Source organism: Hemibagrus wyckioides, linkage group LG24 (assembly GCF_019097595.1).
Source record: "Hemibagrus wyckioides isolate EC202008001 linkage group LG24, SWU_Hwy_1.0, whole genome shotgun sequence".
Lineage (NCBI taxonomy): Eukaryota > Metazoa > Chordata > Actinopteri > Siluriformes > Bagridae > Hemibagrus > Hemibagrus wyckioides.
Window position 1 is genome coordinate 3675105 of NC_080733.1, and position 20414 is coordinate 3695518.

Consider the following 20414-nt stretch of genomic DNA (forward strand, 5'->3'; position numbering starts at 1 on the left):
AGTCAGTTCTAGAAGTGGATTTGTTAGAAACCGGAATATTGAGCAAGTGTAAGGATCTGAGTGGATATGACAAGGACAAATTGTGATGGTTAGATGTCTGGGTCAAAGCATCTCCAGAACAGCAGGTCTTGTGATGGTGATGGTGTTCCCGGTATGCAGTGATTAGGTACCTACCAAAAGTGCTCCAAGGAAGAACAACCGGTGACAGAATCATGGACACTCAAGACTCATTAATGTCCATGGGGAGTGAAGGCTAGCTCGTCTGGTCCGATTCCACAGAAGACCTACTGTAGCACCAATTGCTGAAAAAGTGACTGCTGGCTCTGGTAGAAAGGAATCAGAACTCCCCTGCTTGCTGCGTATGGAGTTGTGCAACTGCAGAGCAGTCAGAGTGACCATGCTGACCCCTGAACACCACTGAAAGCACATACAAAGAGCATTAGATCTGGACCATGGAACAGGAAGAAGGAGGCCTGGTCTGATGAATTACATTTTCTTTAGCATCATATGGACGGCCAGGTGCGTGTGCGTCACTTACCAGAGGAAGAGATGGCACCACTATGGGGAAAAAAGGCAAGCTGGGAGAGGCAGTGTGGGGCTTTTATCAAGGTGAAGGCAATCATAGCTACAAATACCAGTCAATTTTAGTGCAAAATCTTCTGCAGTGTCGGCTATTAAAGTAATGATGAATAGGAATTTCACCTTTCAGCATGACAGTGACCCAAATCAACAAAGGAATGGTTTAATCAAAAGATCAAGGTTTTTGAATGACTCAGCCCAAGCCTAGATCGAAAAATCTGTGAGGTGATCTGAAGCAGGTTTTCATTCTAACCCAGCAGAAGCCATACCAGAGGCTGTTAAAAACCAAGATCAACTGATTAAGCAGGTCGAATCAGGTGTATCTCCTGCTTGATTGTAAAGAAACCCTGTCCCCACTCTGGCCTTTTGTGGAAAAGATTGGACACCATGAACTAGAAAATTTTGCAAAAAAGAGTGGGAGAATATCGCCAAGACAGGATGTGCCACATTAATACACTTACCCAGAAAGACTGAGTGATGTAATAAAATCAAAAAGGTTTAATTACAGGTTTATTAGGTTTTAATACAAAGTTTAGGGCTTTGCATACCTATACAATCAGGTTATTCTATTTTTTGTTTTTTTTTCATAAACAATATCAGATTGTTTTTCACTTAGCCTTTTCACAGAAATGATCCACCTTGGTTTTATTTATTTATACAGAACATACTGTATAAGCTGAAATGCTGAGCTATCATTTATTACTCATCTTTTGATCTCAAACCCAAATGTCTTCCAATGGGGACTGTATGCTGTATAGTGAAATGCAGAATCTTTTTTTGCTTAACTACAATTACAATAAAGCTCTGTATCTATAACCATTGTTCTCTTTTTTAGGTACAGTATGAGCAGATCCGAATGCTTGATACTTTTTAGAAGCTTTATGTATTCTCATCTCGCATGTATAAACCAGCAATGAAAAGAGACCTTAAATGTACTGTTTTCACATGGATCAAGACTGTCATCTAGTGGTCCAACAATCCAGACACTTTTACACCAAATGTAAGTAAAATCAGACATATTGAGAGCCATTTTCAGTTGCTTCTAATAAATTTCCAAATGTTACCGTTGTGGGTGATAAACAAAGACCAACCTTCAGCCAGTTTTATATGGTGTAGTCATTTTGACCTGTCTAGAACAGGGTCTGACTGCCATGGTTGTTTTAGTTTAAGAGAACCATGACATCCACTTGAATTGATTACGCTAAGCCGTACTTCAACAATGATATGAAATCTTAAATTGGATTTTTATAAACCAATATACAATCACTGACCGATTTATTACCTTTTGGCTTCGGAATGGCCCATGTTCTTTGGGACACGGATTCAACCAGGTGTTGGAAACCTTCCATTTAGACCATGTTGATCGTATCATATAATTGCTGCAGATTTGTCAGCTATAAAATTCAGATCTGGGGAGGCCATTGAAGCACACTGAACGTTTTGTGATATGGCACATTATCATGTTGGGAAAAGCCATTATATGATGCATACACACATGGCCAGCTACAATCTTCTGACTGGCTGTGGCTTTCAAATGATGCTAGATTAATATCAAGTGACCCAATGTTTGCCTGGAATACATTTCCCATGCTATTACACCAACACCAGAAGCAGCAGCAGTCCGAACTGTTGGCACAAAACAGTTCAGTTCCATGGATTCAGGCTGCCGATGCCAAATTCTGATCCAACCATCTGCAGACTCCTGTGTTTGGCTAACAGGAGAGGAACCAGATAATATCACATCCTTTCTGAAGTCCACAAATTTGTACTGGAATGTTGAGCCCACCCCTTAGACCACATTCAGAATGCTGAACAGGAATAAGTCTCTCAGTTAACCAGTGATGCATACCTTGCCTTCTCTGCATGTGCCAGATGACTCTGGAGTGACCTTGTTGTTGAACCAGGTTGATTTCTGCCCAAAATCTAATGCCTTCATAAAATTGCAGATACAGGAACCAACTGAATATTATGCCCAGTACTCTCCCTATCATAATATTTGGACCACATGGCAGCATTTTGAACATCAGGTCAACTTTTCATCTGACTTGGAGAAAAGACCAGTGGGTGGTGGATGTTATCACCATGGCTGGACTCCTGGCCCCTATTGCAAAATTTCACTCTATGAGGAATATCTCCTCATGGAGACTTGGAGCTCCAGGAAGTATAACATTTCATAAAAATATCAATTTTTTAGGTTATTTATGACTGAATCCACATTAAAACCTGATCTTAATTGGGAACCTTAAAATATCCAGCCACGTGGCATGAAATAAAAACAGAAGTTAAAACAGCAGGCAAGAATGTTTAAAATAATTTATTTCCAGAAACATCTACATTGAATATTGATGAACATGGCCACTATATAAAATATGTACATAAAGCTGTGTCTGAAAAATAATTGCATTGGCAGACCCAGTGTTTTGTGTGCTGGGTTAAAGAATAGTCCATTCAGATTACTGGTGTTTGTGTGTTTGTTTAAAATGAGGCAGATTGCTTTGGGTCAGCATGATCTGATCTTAAGACAGACTACAGTTGGACTGCTTGGAATCCCTTCCCTGTTGATTAGAAAGATAAAAATGAGTAAGTTAGTCAGTGTTCATTAATGCTTACAAGTCATCTATTCCAATAAACATGCTTTTTGTGTGTAGTTTTTTGACCTTGAACATGCTTTGAACCAGAATGACTTTATTTAAATTGTCTGCTCAGATGCTGCAAAGATGCAAGATGTAGTTGGAAAAATAAACCCATTATAATTATCGCTATAAGACAAGACCCACATGTTGCAAACCGCCAGCCCAGATCATCATGCACCCAATTATATAAGATGAGGCCATGTACCTAATTCAGGTCCTGCTTAGCATAGCATGCTACTGACTGCTAAGGGTTCTTGATACCTGTTGTCTCTGCTGCTGTCGTTGGTACTCTTCCTCACTAGCAGCGAGGGCCTGAGCCAGGGCCAGATCCTCCTGCTCTTGAGGACTGATCACACACACACAATCATTCTTTATAACAGCTAAACTTTCACATAAGGAATTGTAAAATTAAGGCATGTCAGCTAAGCTACCTGAGAGTTGCTGGCGTTTGTCGGGATGTTTCTGCCAGTGACATCTCTAATGCACGCTGGAGAGCCTGCTCTTCTGTCTAAATCCCAGGAAAGACAAATGTGCTTCATTATTTATGGCCATTTCCAATTCACTAGCATAGTGGACATTAAATATTTAAAGTCAGAATGAATGAATATACTACCAGCCCAGCCTGATAGGATGCTGATGAAGGTATTACATTCTGCGCCACAGGGGGAACCACAGAAGGGGCTGAATTCCTTTGTGCACTGTAGAGAGAAGAATATTATTCTAACAGCAACTAAAGGCCGGTATTACAATTAAATGAAGTTTAACAAGAGATTTAAGCAATATGTCTGACAAATCTCACAATTATTCACAGAATATTTACTCACCTACTATTCTGAGCACGAGTTGTTCGGCCCGCTCCGGTCGAGCTCCCTTTAACAGACGATCCTGCAGCGTTACTGCTGGAAGCACCCTGAGCTCTCATTAAAGCAGCATGTCTGTAAATAAATAAAACAGATAGATGAATGTATACATACACTATAAAAAAGATTGTATGTGGACAACTAACTATGTGGTTCTTCCTCAAACTTTAAATCACAAATGCCTTTGTATGATGTAGCATTACAATTTCCCATCACTGGAACTAAGAAGCCCTGAACCTGTGCACAAAGAAAGCTCCATAAAGGCATGGTTTGCCAAGGTTGTTGTGGAAGAACACGAGCATCCTGCACATGAGCCCCGCCCTCAACTGCACACGTTTGAAATAAACTGGGACATTAATGTCACCCTTTGCCACGCCATCTGACCTAATGCCGTTGGGGTAAATGCCCAAAGCCATGTTTCAAAATCTAGTAGAAAGTCTTCCCAGAAGAGAAAAGCAAACCAACTCCATGTTAATGCCTGTGGATTTGGACCAAGATGTTCAACAAACATGTAGGGGTGTGCTGGTGAAATGTCCACATACTTTTGGACATGAAGATTTAAAATGAGCCCAAAAGGGTCAGGTCAAGAGAGATAAGCCGAATTACTTGACAAGACTTTCCAGTAGGAATCAAGACAATACTTACCCTGATTTGGAGACTGGCTTGCCGTCAGTCTTACAATCATGGTCCAGTGGATGTCTGTGCTTAAGACAGTAGTTCAAGTGGCATTGGTCACATGTTACACGGATCATCTCTTTCTGCTTGCAGCCTCCCTTAGAGCACTTATTTGTAAAAATCTTCACCAAACGAGAAAAACAAGGTTTAGTTAGAAGTTCAAGTCTGAGATATGAGCATGTACTTTTAAGGTTAAATGGTAATACCTTTCTTTTCCTCTGTGCAGGATCTGACTTGCAGTCACGGTCTATGTGCTCTCCAACTTTAATGTCTGGCATTTCCCCTCTTTTAATTGGAATGGGGGTATTGCACAGTGGACACACAGGGACCTGGACATCCTGAGCAAGGAAATAATCATAAAATTGAGTATAAGGCCCTTGTTAAATTGCGACACATGCAATGGAGCAGTTTTATCATATTTATAATCAGTGATAGGCACAAGTAGAAGATTAATTAACACGTTTGTTATGTAACCATCTAGTCTGGCTATTTTCCATAGCTGTGCAACTGCAGGGGCAAAATAATCATAGCACCCTGGCTCAATTAGCACTCAATTATTCAGTTCTCCCAGCTGGTGGCTAATCAAAGCTAATTAGCTGTGAAATATTTCTTTAAATAAGCAGCTCTTCTGTTTTAAGGCTTGGTCGTACAAAGACAACAGAGTGTAATTACAGTAAAAGACTCGGTCACACAAAGTCAACCTGAGGGAGTCCACCCCTGAAGCACAACCTTCTGTCCATTTACTGTTTTTTTTTTGTAACAACCAGCTATTTCTAGTGTAACTCATGTGCTTCTGGAGGATTCTTGTCCTTATGTTTTGTTACAGGTGGTGCTCTCCATGCTAATGTGACCTCACCCATCTTATCCATCCACCCAGATCTGCAGGCCTCAGGAACTGGCAGCCAACTGTGCACAAAGCTCACTTCATCCCAGCTTATACTGGTAGTCTTTCAAGTCACTGCTTGGAACTCCCAGAGATTTGGTTCAACAATGAGAACACTACACTCTCTACCACTGTCTCTGTTTTTCCTTTGTCTCTCTTCCCCTTCTTACTTCTGGATGTGGCAGAGCTGAAGTTATACAGAATTATTGAAGAGTTTGAGTCTTTTTTCTCTGTATTTCTGGTGGCCTGCACCCTTCTGATATTGATTTGTTAGACTTCAAATCAGCAAACTCTTGGCACCATGTCCGATCACCATCTCTCTAACCTGAACCACTTGCAGTAACCGTAAACCCACACACCTAACACTAACACCGTATCACAAAAACCTCCACTGTGTCAAATCTCTCAGTAACTCCTCTTCTCAGATCAGACATTATTTTGTGTCATTTTCTGTTCTATTTTTTCCCCTCACAGGGAAGTGGCTTGTGGGAAGGCCACAAGCTGCCACCGTCCTTAAGCAAGGCTTTCAAGCTTACGCCTGTATCATGGTCGACCCTGTGCCCTAACCCCGTCACAGTCTAGGATATGCAAAGAAAAGAATTTCACGGCACTGTAAGGAAATCCTTGCACAAAGATCCATACAGATTGTATACTGGTTTTATGTATCTGTCCTGTAGTGCATCGTATTATCTGTCTGCACTGTCCTTTGCCTTGCACTGTTTGCACTATGTTGCACACTATGCACTTTAAGTGGCTAGGCTATCTTTACATTTTTTTAGCCCATAGCTCTGTGTTGTATTATGTAGCTCTGTGTTGTTTTTATGTAGCACCAGCGTACTGAGGAAACCTTCTTTCATTTCACTCTGTAGTGCATCAGCTATATATAGTTAAAATGAAAATAAAATCTTGACTTGAGTCCTTAATATGTGACACTCCACCTCGCTAAAAATGTTAAACCCACATCCTCATCCTCTCTCTCTATGTTCTCTCATCCATACCTCTAATGGCATCTTTTCAGGCAGACCTGCCTGCTGAGGATGCTGCGTCTACCTTCTGCACATGCCTCCTAATGTCTTTGAAATTAGTCTGGCCTGACCGTCTCCCCTCCGACAGAACAGTGCTTCACCATGCCAACAGAAAATGGAGGAAAGCTCACCCACAGATCTTGCAATTACTGCGCAATGTTTGCATCATTCAGCTCTTCCTCGCTTCCACCAAGGCTGCCTTCTTTAACTCTAAAATTAACACATGCATCCCTGATCCAAGTAAATTATTCTCTACCTTCTCAGCTGACCATGAATTGTCTGCCCTGTCTGCTTGATTCAATACCATACACACTTTTCCAGAGAGTTAAATGACCTCTAGTGTGCCATGTAACCAGTCAGGTTATAAGGCCGTGCGCTTTACAGAAAGGTCCCTGCTGCTAGTCACTGACCAGAAAAAGTCAAACCCATAGAAAACTCCATATCTTCCATCTTCAGACCAACAGGATCGATCTTACAATGTAGTTCAAACTCACAGCAGTACTGCTGGGGTCCTTCATGGGTCAGTTTCTGGTCTTCTCTTGCTCTCCATGTACACTCCACTTGGTCTTTTTTGCAGTAAGAAACAAATTTAAATCTTGTCTTTACTGATTAAACTGCTGTAACACAAGAATTTCTCTCATGAGATCATTAACATCTATCTATCTATCTATCCATCCATCCATCCATCCATCCATCCATCCATCCATCCATCCATCCATCTTCCAGGAATTAAAAAGATCTGCACCAAATCTATACCCCTGGGTTCAAAGTTACACACAGCTCAGGTCTTCAGCCTCAGAGCTCTTGGTGTGTACATTTGCAAAGGTCTAGAAATATTTGCAATACAAGGTCTTGCTTCTTCATTGTTCTTGCTTGTCAGTGATCAGGCACATGATTTTATCTACACTTAATATTAAAATTAAAGACATTAAATATTTCCACAAAGCTCTAAAGCCCTCCTTGTAATATTTATGTCTTTGATTACTTGTATTATCACTTATGCACTTAGTCTAGAAGTGAACCCTTTTAGTCTTGTTGTTCAAGGATTCAAGGATTCAAGAAGCTTTTATTGTCATTTCAACCACATACAGCTGGCGCAGTACATAGTGAAATGAAACAACGTTTCTCCAGGACCTGGTGCTACATAAACATACAACTACTAGTACAATACAAAACAACAAACAACACCACAGAGCTAGGACAGAAGTTTGTCTTAGCCACGTAAAGTGCACAGTGTGCAGCTAGGTGCAAACAGAGCATAGACAAGACAGTGCAAAAAAGACAATAAATACAATAAAGACAACACAAAAGAACACAGGACACTTAGCGCTGAAAGGAAATAAAAGAACGTGTACTGGAATGTAAGTGAAATAAAATAGATAAAGTGAAATGATGTAGGAAGAAAAAAAAAAAAAAAAAAAAAAAAAAAAAAAGGGGCTTGCATAGAATGCCAGGAGATTTAAATCGCTATTTGCACAGAAAGTCACTTCAGATAAACGTAAATACTACTAACTACTAGCTCCTAATTAAGTGTTTTTTTATTTTGCGCAAATCATCTGGAAGTGATGCGCCAAAATTATATAAAACACAGTCTAAGCTGTGGCTTCAGCATCAGTGCATTAAGTGGCTGAGAAAACTCAGTTTGTTTGCATCTGGAGGTACTTCCTGTCAGTCACTGTATACACGCTTTACTTTACAGACCAAAGCCAAGTTAAAGGAAGGTGTGACATGAGGATGGTGTGTACTAATCTGCCCTAATGCATCTTTAAGCTTTAAAGGTAAATGTTAAGCAGGCTATTAAATCGTTGTCGTTTCATGCTTGTGTCTCTCTATTTGTTTTATTTAATAAATCAGTCATTTGTGATGTTGTGTTTGTTGGTTTACAGATTTAAAAACGCCAGGCCATGTTACCTTTTTATAAGAGGAAGTACACTTGTGACTTGCATAAGTTATGTGGTCTTTACAGAAAATTGCTTCACAGGCGTCACATCTCATCGGCAGGAAATCTGCGAAATAAAATTGAATAGATGAATTATTTTTCCATCATGGTAAAGTAAGCAGCTATTTTAGAGTTTTATCATTTAGAGGAGAAGCAGGGAGATACATCCAGTGAAAAGCTCTCACTCACCCAGGCGCTTGCAGGATTTCTCTGAACAGTGTTCTCCCAGGTCTGGAAACTCCATGGCACTGTGGTGAAAAGGATCCTCGTTCCCACTGTATTCACATCAACACACGACATTCATCTCATTCACTTTTAGGACAAACAGCACGCTTAACAATGGGCTTATATCTGGAAAACACAGTGAGATGAAGTACAGACACTACATTTACATTTCTGGCATTTAGCAGACACCCTTATCCAGAGGTACTTACACTTCATCTCATTTTATGAGCATTTGATGGTTAAGAGCCTTGCTCAGGGGCCCAGCAATGGCAGCCTGATGGACCTGGGATTCAAATTCACAACCTTCTGATCAGTATTCCAACACCTTATCCACTAACCTACCACATCCACAAATTGTAATTTTAATATGAACTCATATGAGCAGTATGTATTCTGCAGAATAAACAGAGAGGTGTTTACAGAATTAAAAAGACCTTGCTGACTTGATTTCCACTGAACATGTATGGAGCATTCTTAAAAATTCCTTCAGAAAGACTCTGAGGAAATGTAGATGTTTTGCCAGGAGGAATGGAACAAAACTGAACCACAATACAGCAAAACTGAATTACTTTCTACTGTAGATATCTCAAAGTTCCAGCAATAGTTTTTACATTAATGAATGTTGCTTGTTTATTTTTCCAGACTTTCCTGATCGATGCGTGTCACTCTGACATCAACAGCATCACTGGTCAGGAAAACAAAGCCGATTGTTAAGAGTTAAATCACCTGTAGGGGACTATGTACAGACAAACAACTTTACTTGAACCCTGCAACCCTGAACTCAGAGCTGGCTGCTTTGAGAATGTCTATAGTTAAAAGCTCTACACAAATAAATTGATATAAATATTACAGGCATGACGATTTCATGACCTGTCGAACAGACACTTGTATCCACCGACATCCATGATCTCAGCAGCTCAGACCACATCTCTGTTACCCTAATCCCAGCATAAACTTTCTGATGCTTCTGAAACAAGTCAGAACCTGGACTGATGGAGCCATCACAGCCACAACACAGACCTGCAGGGATACACAGCATCAGTGAGTGGCTACATCAGCAAAGTGCATAGATGATGTGACGTCCTTCAAGAACATCATCAACCATGTAAAGCAGAAACTGTGGATGAATGCTGAAGTGTGTTTGCTACTGAAAAAAACATGAGACACAGCCTTCATCTAACAACAAGGAAGCCCTCAACACAGCACAACTAGGAGGCAAAGCACTTCCTAAACATCAAGGATGCGTAACATAAGTGACCAGACCATCATGGACTACAAAGCTCCTCACATTCCTCGCTCTCAGACACACGAGATGATTTCTACACACAGTTTCATTCACAGAACAACAAAACCATCTCAGATACCCAGATCATCCAACTGCCTCTAACCACAACTGGGTAATCTGGGCCTCACTTATCCATCGAGCTGGATACAAACACGTTTATCGTTTCTATAACCATTTAATTCATAAAAATCCTGTAAAGTTTTTATCCTCCTCCTGTTCCTGAGGGTGTGTAAATGTAAACACATCAGACGTCTAACGTCAACAGCTGACAGAAAACACAGCACTCTCTTAGCATTAACATTATATCTTATTGGCAAAATACCTCCCTGTTTTCCAGCCTTTACCCTGAGCTCTCATTTCATTTCATACTCCCAGCTCTGTCTTCTCGATCTTTTTGTGGAGTTTTGTAGGCGTCGCTACATGCAAAAGAGCTGAGTCAGGGCCACGCCTTTCACTTTATAGATGATCAACACACAGCTTTATGACTGAAACATTCATAAAACGAGGCTGATGATGTGTGCAAAGCTGAAGGAGATTTATGCAAGCAGATTTAATTACAGATAAAAGCGTCTGAATACTAATTTCTCCTCCCTGTAGCATGTTATTATTTATTATTCTTATTTACCTAAAGACACCAACATCCCATAAAATACAAGTAGGTGGACAGACTGTGATAAAATTGTGAAATTACCCTGAAGTCTGAAGGAGTGTGTAAATCTGTGTGTGTGTGTGTGTGGATGGTGTCCTGAGACAGACTACATCACATCTAAGGCCATGTCTTTTCGTCTAAAAACTCTCTGTGTCCACATTATCACTTTCAATCGTTTCCCAGAAGTTGGTCATCCACACTGGAACTAATGAATCGGTCACATGACTAAAAATGCGTCATCGTTTTCGAAGTCCTCACTTTGGAGAGTGTTTTCAAAAAGATCCATTTTCGTTGACTAAAAACGCCACCTCAGTGTGGACGGAAGGCCAGAACGTATTAGCGTGGACATCAGGCGCTTTCCTTCCTTGCCCACAGCATTCCCGGGAAAATCTCCAAATCTGTCACTGACCAGGACGAAGCAGGTTCACAGGCAACTAAATAATCTGTTATTAATCTGATCGAAACGCCTTCATGTGAACACCTCCATCGATCCGAATGGAATTTTAAATCAGATTTAAAAGGACGGTGTGAATCTGAAATAAACTGGTTAACTAGGAAAAATTCAGACATGTAAACGCTCGAATCTGAATCATTCTGATTTGGATTAGTGTGGTGTGAACGTGACCACTGTGACAAGTTTCGTTCACAAACATTTCTGATCCGAGTGTTTTAAAATAAGTATTTAAATAAGATTGCAGATTTTAGGGGACAATATAAACAATCCGGATTAATGAAAATCGGCGCGTGCAAACAAACCTGCCGTTAAACTGCCTCTTAGACCGGATTTCAGGTAAGTAACTAACTAACTAACTAACTAACTAACCTGTTAACTAATGCTGAATCATGCTAGATGCAAACACACAACCTCAGACGTGAATCTGAATCCATTAAAAGATCATAACATTAAATTAAGGGCCAAACAAATCCCGAGAACCTTCTCAGCTACTGATTGTTTACATTTTCTCAGAAATGAGGAGTTCACACACAAACACAAGCGTTTCTGAGAGACAGGATCTGTTTATTGTGTCAATTCTGAACTTCTGAGAACCCGAGGCCTGTCAGTAAAACCTGATAAGATCAATAACACTCTTAAACATAAATATAACTTAAAATAGCTGAGAGTTTATACGAGACCTTGTCGTTTATCCCAACAACAATTTTAATCACCTCGAATAAATGGAGGCCGCTAATAAACAGCTAGCAGCTAACTAGCCGGATAACATAGGCTGGTTTAATAGAAGCAGTTTTTATATAAACACTTATAAATCCCTGTAGAAACGCGATAAGGAGTTTCTTACCGATGTCGTCCACCAAATCTCAGTCGTTGGTCCCCGGAGTCTGTGTGTAAACACCGATATCGTCGTCAAGCCGCCGCTGGAACTCTAACACCGTCTTATGTACGATACCTCTGTTATTTCCTCCCAGCCTCATACCGCTGAACGCAGTGAAGCAACCAACGATGGACCGCACTAAAGCTTTTCAGTATAAAAGTACCATACTTGCGCACATATTTAGTCAAAAGTTATACACCACATATACAGTGAGAGGTGAAGTGAATAACACTGATGATCTCCTCATCATGGCACCTGTTAGTGGGTGGGATATATTAGGCAGCAAGTGAATATTATGTTGATGTGTTAGAAGCAGGAAAAATGGCAAGCGTAAATTTATTTGAGTAAATTTGACGAAGGGCCAAATTGTGATGGCTGGACCACTGGATCAGAGCATCTCCAAAACTGCAGCTCTTGTGGGGTGTTCCCGGTCTGCAGTGGTCAGTATCTATCAAAAGTGGTCCAAGGAATTGGAACAGTGGTGAACCGGCGACAGGGTCATGGGCAGCCAAGGGTCATTGATGCACGTGGGGAGAGAAGGCTGGCCCGTGTGATCCGATCCAACAGACGAGCTACTGTTGATGAAATGGCTGAAGAAGTTAATGCTGGTTCTGATAGAAAGGGATCAGAATACACAGTGCATCACAGTTTGTTGTGTTTTGGCAGCAAAAGAGGGACCAACACAATATTAGGTAGGTGATTATAATGTTATGCCTAGTTGGTGTAATAATATGTGTGTTTTTTTCCATACTGATTCCACAAAGATAAAAGCAAATGAGCAAATGATAAAATTCCCCTTCACTTGAGCTAAGAGATCCAAATACTGTTCCAACATGACAATGCCCCTGTGCACAAAGTACAACGCTTCATGAAGCTGATTCACATTCTAAATAGAGTATTGCGCACTTGCACTGGAATTTTAGTACATTAGTATCCGGTCAAATGGAACTCTAACTTGATTTCAAACATGTAATGCGATGCTGTTGGCTTTATCAGTTTGTTAAATTGTTTTAAAAAATGATTCACCCAATATGGCTTAATTTAAAAGTCATTTGTAGGATATCTTGAGTGTTATTATCCATCTTGAATATTTTTTAAAAATATTTAGAAACATTGCAGTAACAGTAATAAATTTGTTACTTGTTGTAAATAAAGACATAAATATCGTTGATTGGTTGCTGAGCCACTACTTAATTACGACCGCGCTGTACGACTTTTATTTTGGAAAATAGTCATCAACTTCATAGTAGCTGGCTTCCTAAATGTTGACTCCGTTGATGAGACACTGAGTCACTCTGAGTCACATTGAGTACATGCTGGAGCTTTCCAGAAACTACCGTGGGAGGCAATGATACAGCGTTTTCTTACTTTGTTTTGTTTACTACTACTACTATTATTACTATTACTGCTACTAATAATAATACTGAAAATAATAAAACCACAACTAATAATATATAATATTTTATACTACTTTATTTTATACTACTACTACTACTGCTACTACTACTAATAATAATATTAATAATAATAAAACTTTATTTTTTAAACTTTTAAACTTTAAAATTATATTATTTATAATACTTCTATCATGCTGCTACTATTACTACTACTACCACTACAACTACTAGTAATACTATTACTACTACTATTACTTCTACTACTACTACTACTTCTACTATTACTACTTCTACTACTACTACTCTTACTACTACTACTACTATTACTAGTTCTACTACTACTATTACTACTTCTACTATTACTACTACTACTATTACTAGTTCTACTACTACTATTACTATTACTAGTTCTACTACTATTACTAGTTCTACTACTACTATTACTATTACTACTACTACTATTACTAGTTCTACTACTACTATACTACTATACTATTACTACTACTACTACTACTACTTCAACTACTAGTACTAGTTCTACTACTACTATTACTACTACTACTATTACTAGTTCTACTACTACTATTACTATTACTACTACTACTATTACTACTACTACTATTACTACTACAACTACAACTACTATTACTACTACTATTACTTCTACTACTATTACTACTACTACTACTACTATTACTTCTACTACTACTACTACTATTACTACTACAACTACTATTACTACTACTATTACTAGTTGTACTACTACTACTACTACTACTACTACTATTACTAGTTCTACTACTACTATTACTACTACTTCTACTACTACTATTACTAGTTCTACTACTACTATTACTACTACTACTACTAGTACTACTACTATTACTAGTTCTACTACTACTATTACTACTACTACTATTACTAGTTCTACTACTACTATTACTACTACTTCTACTACTACTACTATTACTAGTTCTACTACTACTATTACTACTACTATTACTAGTTCTACTACTACTATTACTACTACTACTATTACTAGTTCTACTACTACTATTACTACTACTACTACTACTATTACTAGTTCTACTACTACTATTACTACTACTACTACTACTACTACTACTATTACGTCTACTACTATTACTAGTTCTACTACTACTATTACTAGTTCTACTACTACTATTACTACTACTATTACTACTACTACTACTACTAGTTCTACTACTACTATTACTACTACTTCTACTACTACTACTACTATTACTAGTTCTACTACTACTATTACTACTACTACTACTACTAGTACTACTACTATTACTTCTACTACTATTACTAGTTCTACTACTACTATTACTAGTTCTACTACTACTATTACTACTACTACTACTAGTTCTACTACTACTATTACTATTACTACTACTATTACTACTTCTACTACTACTATACTATTACTACTACTACTACTTCAACTACTAGTACTACTATTACTACTACTACTACTACTACTACTACTATTACTAGTTCTACTACTACTATTACTACTACTACTACTATTACTAGTTCTACTACTACTATTACTATTACTACTACTACTATTACTACTTCTACTACTACTATACTACTATACTATTACTACTACTACTACTTCAACTACTGGTACTACTATTACTACTACTACTACTACTATTACTAGTTCTACTACTACTATTACTACTACTACTACTATTACTAGTTCTACTACTACTATTACTATTACTACTACTACTATTACTACTTCTACTACTACTATACTACTATACTATTACTACTACTACTACTTCAACTACTGGTACTACTATTACTACTACTACTATTATTACCAAGGGTGTAACTTTGGTTAGAGAAGTGGGAGGTACACCAAATGGGGGAAAATATTTACGTGAATCCCATTTCCTGCATTTACATACATTTAGGGACTATGGTGATACAAAATCCAGGAAATAATTAAGTTGATTATAATGATAAATTCTGTCAAAAAGAAAAGTAGGCTACTAAACTGTTTATATAGAAAAGATATCTTACATTCTTTATTGTTTAATAGGGGCCAATCGCCAAGAGAATAATTTTATAAAGTCAGAAATGTTCACCATGAATGTTTTGTGTGTGAATACAATATAAATAACGTAAGACTCAATTTCCACTGTTAAAGAAACTTTTATTTTAAACTGACCGCTGTACCTGAAAATGTAAAATAAATCCCCTGTTGTACAGGACGTGTGTCAGAGACACATCCACCAAACCGCAGGGGTTTAGAATAGAAAAAGCAAAAAGCTTTTTATGAACTGTGTTTGTTACATCGCTATATTCGCAAAATTAATATTTAATATAATTTTATAATTTTTATAACAATTATATGAAAATGTTGATCATTACTTTAATAATTGTCTCTCATGCATAAACAACCAGTTTTAGTTAATGAACAAATTAAAATATTTACATTCCTGGTGCTAATTTTCTGTGCATCACAAATAACTAAAGTAGATCATTTTTATGCCTCCAACACTGTATTATAGCAGGGTAGGAATAACCATCTGTAATCCTTACTTCTGTAATCCAAAAGGATGGGAAATTGATAACACAGTAGATACACTACACAGGGTGCAAGATTCTCACACAATCTCACAAACCGTGAGTATAAAGTGATGACTAGCTAGCACAATTAGTCTCAGTGAAACAGTGTTTTGATACTATAGTTAACAAACAAGCTTGATATTAACTAGCTGCGCTACACTTGTAACCCATTATCTTCCTGACTTCTCTCTGAGGCAGATAGCATGGTCATATCACACTTATAACACTTGTGTGGATGATGGATGCTTTTGACTTTTTATTAGTGCCGGTGCTGGTACTTTCTGAAATTGGAGCACCAACACTATGTGAAGAAATCTAATGTCAAACCCTATGATCAAGTGTCTTCCTATCAAAAAGGGTTCAAAGTAGAGGCTTTTAGGAAGCTAAGAACCCTTAGTTTTTTAATCAAACCTTAAAATAATTCTTCTTTCTTCCCCAAAACTGTTGTATTAGAGAATGTTACTAAATAAATGATTTACATTTTCATGTACCACTTAAAATAGCATGAAATTGTCCAAAATGTCGTAGAATGCTGAAGCATTAAGAGTTCCTATCACTGGAACTAAGGGGCTGAGCCCAACCCCTGAAAAACAACACCTGAATTCAATAATTTGGACGGGAGTCCCAAAACTTGGCAATATAGTGTAGCTCTGGTATAAATAATTCCCCAAAATACCCTATTCGAATACCCCCTCAGTGATAAGATGCTGTATTCAGAGTTGAGTAAATCTTACACAAACAAATAAATGTCACTTTTGAGCACTGTGCTGGTTTAGAATCCATTTTTATGGATGGTTATTGGATTCGGTATTAATTTTGGGCTTGGTAAGCGGATTTACCTCAATGTCCAAAGTACCTCAAGGATGTCTACTAACGCAATTTTGAGAGGAAAAAATTGACAAAGTTTATTATCTGTACCTAGTGTATATGATACGATATTCACCACAAGATGGCAGCAGATATGTTTAGAATATCTGAAGAACATATTTAGTGGTTTTATTTAAATAGAAATCCAGAAAGAAAGCAGTCATTACATTTAAACACATTTACATCATATAGAACTGATGCGAGGCAAATATGTGTACAGCAAACTACACACAGTGCCGTATTTTATGATGTATTACCACTGGCATTAGACAAATTATTTATACAGAATGTTTACTGAGGACAAAATAGTTTATAGATATCGAATAACGACTGGTTAGCAATAGCACACGCAAGCTATGAAGTAAATTCTTCCTAGCTAGCATGTAGTAAAAAAGTAAAGAAAGAAAAAAGTAAAGCACAAAGCTCAGACACTTGTAAATGTGTGCTGATCAATATAAAATAAAATAAAATAAAACAATGTGTTAAATAAATATGGATTATGATATTGTTGTTTCTGGGTTCACAGAGTTGAACTGCCACATGGTGATAAAGGATGGACTAGATTTGAACAATTATGCTAGCCAACCAAGTAAACACAATTATCAAAATTATATATAAAAAAAGAAAAGTTAATTGGATAAATAACTTGCTGCTGGGATTTCAGTAGCTTGCTAGCTCACATTAATTTATATTTGTTTGCAGCTCCCTAAGCGCTAATATCTCCACACGTTTTGTCTTGTATAATTTACAGATCATCGTCATCACCACCACCACATTGTTTCTTTTGTAGCAGTTAACAGTAAAGCCATATTATAAATTGGGCCAGAGATGTTTAGCTATCTCCTTTGTTTAACAGATCGACTAATCATTTGGTGTCTGAAGTGTATTAGTGTATTTTTGGTAAGAAACTGCTTCATTTTAATTGGCTTTGGGGGCAATTAATTAATTAATTAGTGGTTAGCATGTTCGCCTCACACCTCCAGGGTTGATTTGTGATTTGGGGCTTTCCTCTCCCAGTCCAAAGATGTGTTGTAGACTGATTGGCATCTCAAAATTTTCTAAAGAGTGTGTGTGCCCTGCAATGAGCTGGTACCCTGTCCAGGGTGCCCTCTGCCTTGTACCCCGAGTCCCGTGGGATAGACTTCTTATGAGCCTGTGTAGGATAAACGCAGGAATGAATGACTGTCTGCTGAAACAGTCTTCTGGGATTAAATCCATTTATCTTACTCATCTATGATTATCGAAAATAAATGTATTGAAAAAAAAAACCTCAGAAAAGTACTATTACAATGAACTTAAGTACAGCAGTGATAGAATATGTAGTTTGCCAGTAAGTTTAAAGTTAAAACTTATGGTAAAACATGATTCCATGTAACTCGAGGTTGTTGCATATCATTTGGCCACAACATTCAGAATGAACAATGTGCACTTGTATGTCAAAATGATATATATTAAAAATTTATATATAAAGTTTTCCTAATTTTTTTTTTTTACTCTGAAATCATTGTTGCAATATCTCTGTTGCAGATCAAATCACACACACACACACACATTATTTAGAACAAAGCACATTCTTTAGCCTGTATCAGCGCAAAGTCATGTTCCTGGAGGCCATGAGGGGAAAAGATCACATTAGAGTTCATTTCTGATTCCTCTCTGCTGCACGAGCACCTGGCTCATAAGCTCCTAATTCTGCTGCCAGATGGCACCTCTCACCGAACACCTGCTTCATCATTGGAATTCCTTTACATTGCTCACACTGCTTGAATGGTAAAATTATTGTAATAATTTCATATCTCCCATTACACACTGCCAATTCACCCTCCCCCTGACACACACACACACACACCATCACCACTGACAAAGCACACATTTATGCCTACAAATTTGCCGTGGCTTGGTGCCAAAGTCTATACCTAAGCCACTCTTCATTTCTGCTCTTTGAAAGCGTTTTTTGTTGTTGTTGTTGTTGTTGTTTAGAGACCACTCATCGCCGATTCTCACTTTGCCACTGTGGCTTGGCTTCCCCAGGGTGACCAGCATCAACATATTTTCTCACCATTTTTATATTGTAACCTGTGTGGATCTTGTGAAAAACAAATGTACATTCATTTCACACCATCTAAACTACTGGGGTTTGCCACTAAATCCTAAGCACTATTTGACTCAGCTGAACGCGCACACCACTGTGAATTCACATACAGGCGTGAGTGTAGAATATTTGGTGCTTCAGGGAACTGTATAAGACTAAACTGATAACAGCACATACAACTGGTTGCACCTAGCCTTTGCTGTATTCCTGTGGACTTTTCATGAACATTCCAACTTCTTAGTTTTCTAGTTGCCTCGCGCCTCGGAGTTTCCACCTCTATCCTGTGTGCACAGAGTTTGCATATGCTCCGTGTACTTCAGGAAATTCTTCCAATTTCTACCCCCACAGTCAAAAGACATGCACTGTAGACTTATTGGCATCTCTAAATTGCCTGAGTGTGTGTCTGATTGTGCCCTGAAATATCACCCCCGGCCTCACCCCCCTTGTACCCCTGTGATCAGCTCCAGGTTCTCTATGACCCTGCGTACTCTAGGGGGGTACGGGTACTCAGTTTCACTCTTCCACCCGCTGTGATACTTCTGCCTATAGGGATGTAACGATTTAGCGAAAGCCCAAGTGTGTTTTTGCAATAAAAATGCTGTGAAATATTTCATCAGGTTTTTTTAATGCCTACTGTTAATGTCAGAGTTAATTAAGAAATTGATGTTTGAGTATTCCATCATTAATTGTTAAATATGCAATATTAAATTAATTATCTTTGTAATTAACCCTCCAGATATAGAGTAGACTCCTGAGAGTTGGATTTTTTTTTTTTTTCACATTATCCAGAATATTTTTGTACCCTACATAGGATACAAGCCAAAATAACTAAAAATGACTGAAACATTTAAACCTCTCGTATCCATCCAAACCTTAACAAACAAATATTAACGCCATCACATGGCTAGTGTGAACACTTCTTTGATGATGGAGGTCATGTCTGTATCATGTGGCTCTGAATGTTTTTAGCTGAAAAGTCATTTCGAAATCTAGGATACACTCCAACTTTTGTTGTTTAACAATGTTATTGAAATATATTTTTTTCTGTGGTCTTCATAACCTCCTGACCAATAGCTTAGGGTCTTAACAGACCAAAATGTGCCCCTTTTCAACCTAAAGATTTACCACCATAAAATTTTATACTGGAAACACTAGCTAGCATGAATCCTAAGATAGATATCTTGATTATGATGTAATTTAGATTTACAAACACCTGCAAGTATAAATCCATACAGCAGCCAGCTCACCAAGACCAGGCAGAATTCCACAGGAATTTCTTTCCTTTGTTTGCTCTGCTTTTCCATTTAGCAAGGCGGATACAGGAATGTTACACATGGTGCGTCTGAACTGGATGGTAATTA

General features: G+C 38.1%; 1 protein-coding gene across 6 annotated transcripts; it reads right to left on the bottom strand.

The window, feature by feature from the left end:
- Positions 1-2878: 2878 nt before the first annotated feature.
- On the bottom strand, positions 2879-12206 carry zfand2a (zinc finger, AN1-type domain 2A). Of its 6 annotated transcripts, none has more exons than XM_058378033.1 (10): positions 12052-12206; positions 8784-8869; positions 8567-8661; positions 4954-5085; positions 4718-4869; positions 4037-4147; positions 3826-3910; positions 3644-3720; positions 3474-3558; positions 2879-3134 (listed from the first exon to the last, which is right to left on the bottom strand). In XM_058378033.1, the coding sequence occupies exons 2-10, from the start codon at positions 8836-8838 to the stop codon at positions 3096-3098; spliced, it is 831 nt and encodes a 276-aa protein (XP_058234016.1). In that variant the 5' UTR covers positions 8839-8869; positions 12052-12206; the 3' UTR covers positions 2879-3095. The 6 variants fall into 6 exon arrangements, 5 of the variants coding, with proteins under 5 accessions (XP_058234016.1, XP_058234018.1, XP_058234017.1 ...); XM_058378035.1 differs by having other exon boundaries at positions 3418-3558; XM_058378034.1 differs by having other exon boundaries at positions 8784-8945; positions 12052-12204.
- Between the last annotated feature and the right edge of the window lie 8208 nt (positions 12207-20414).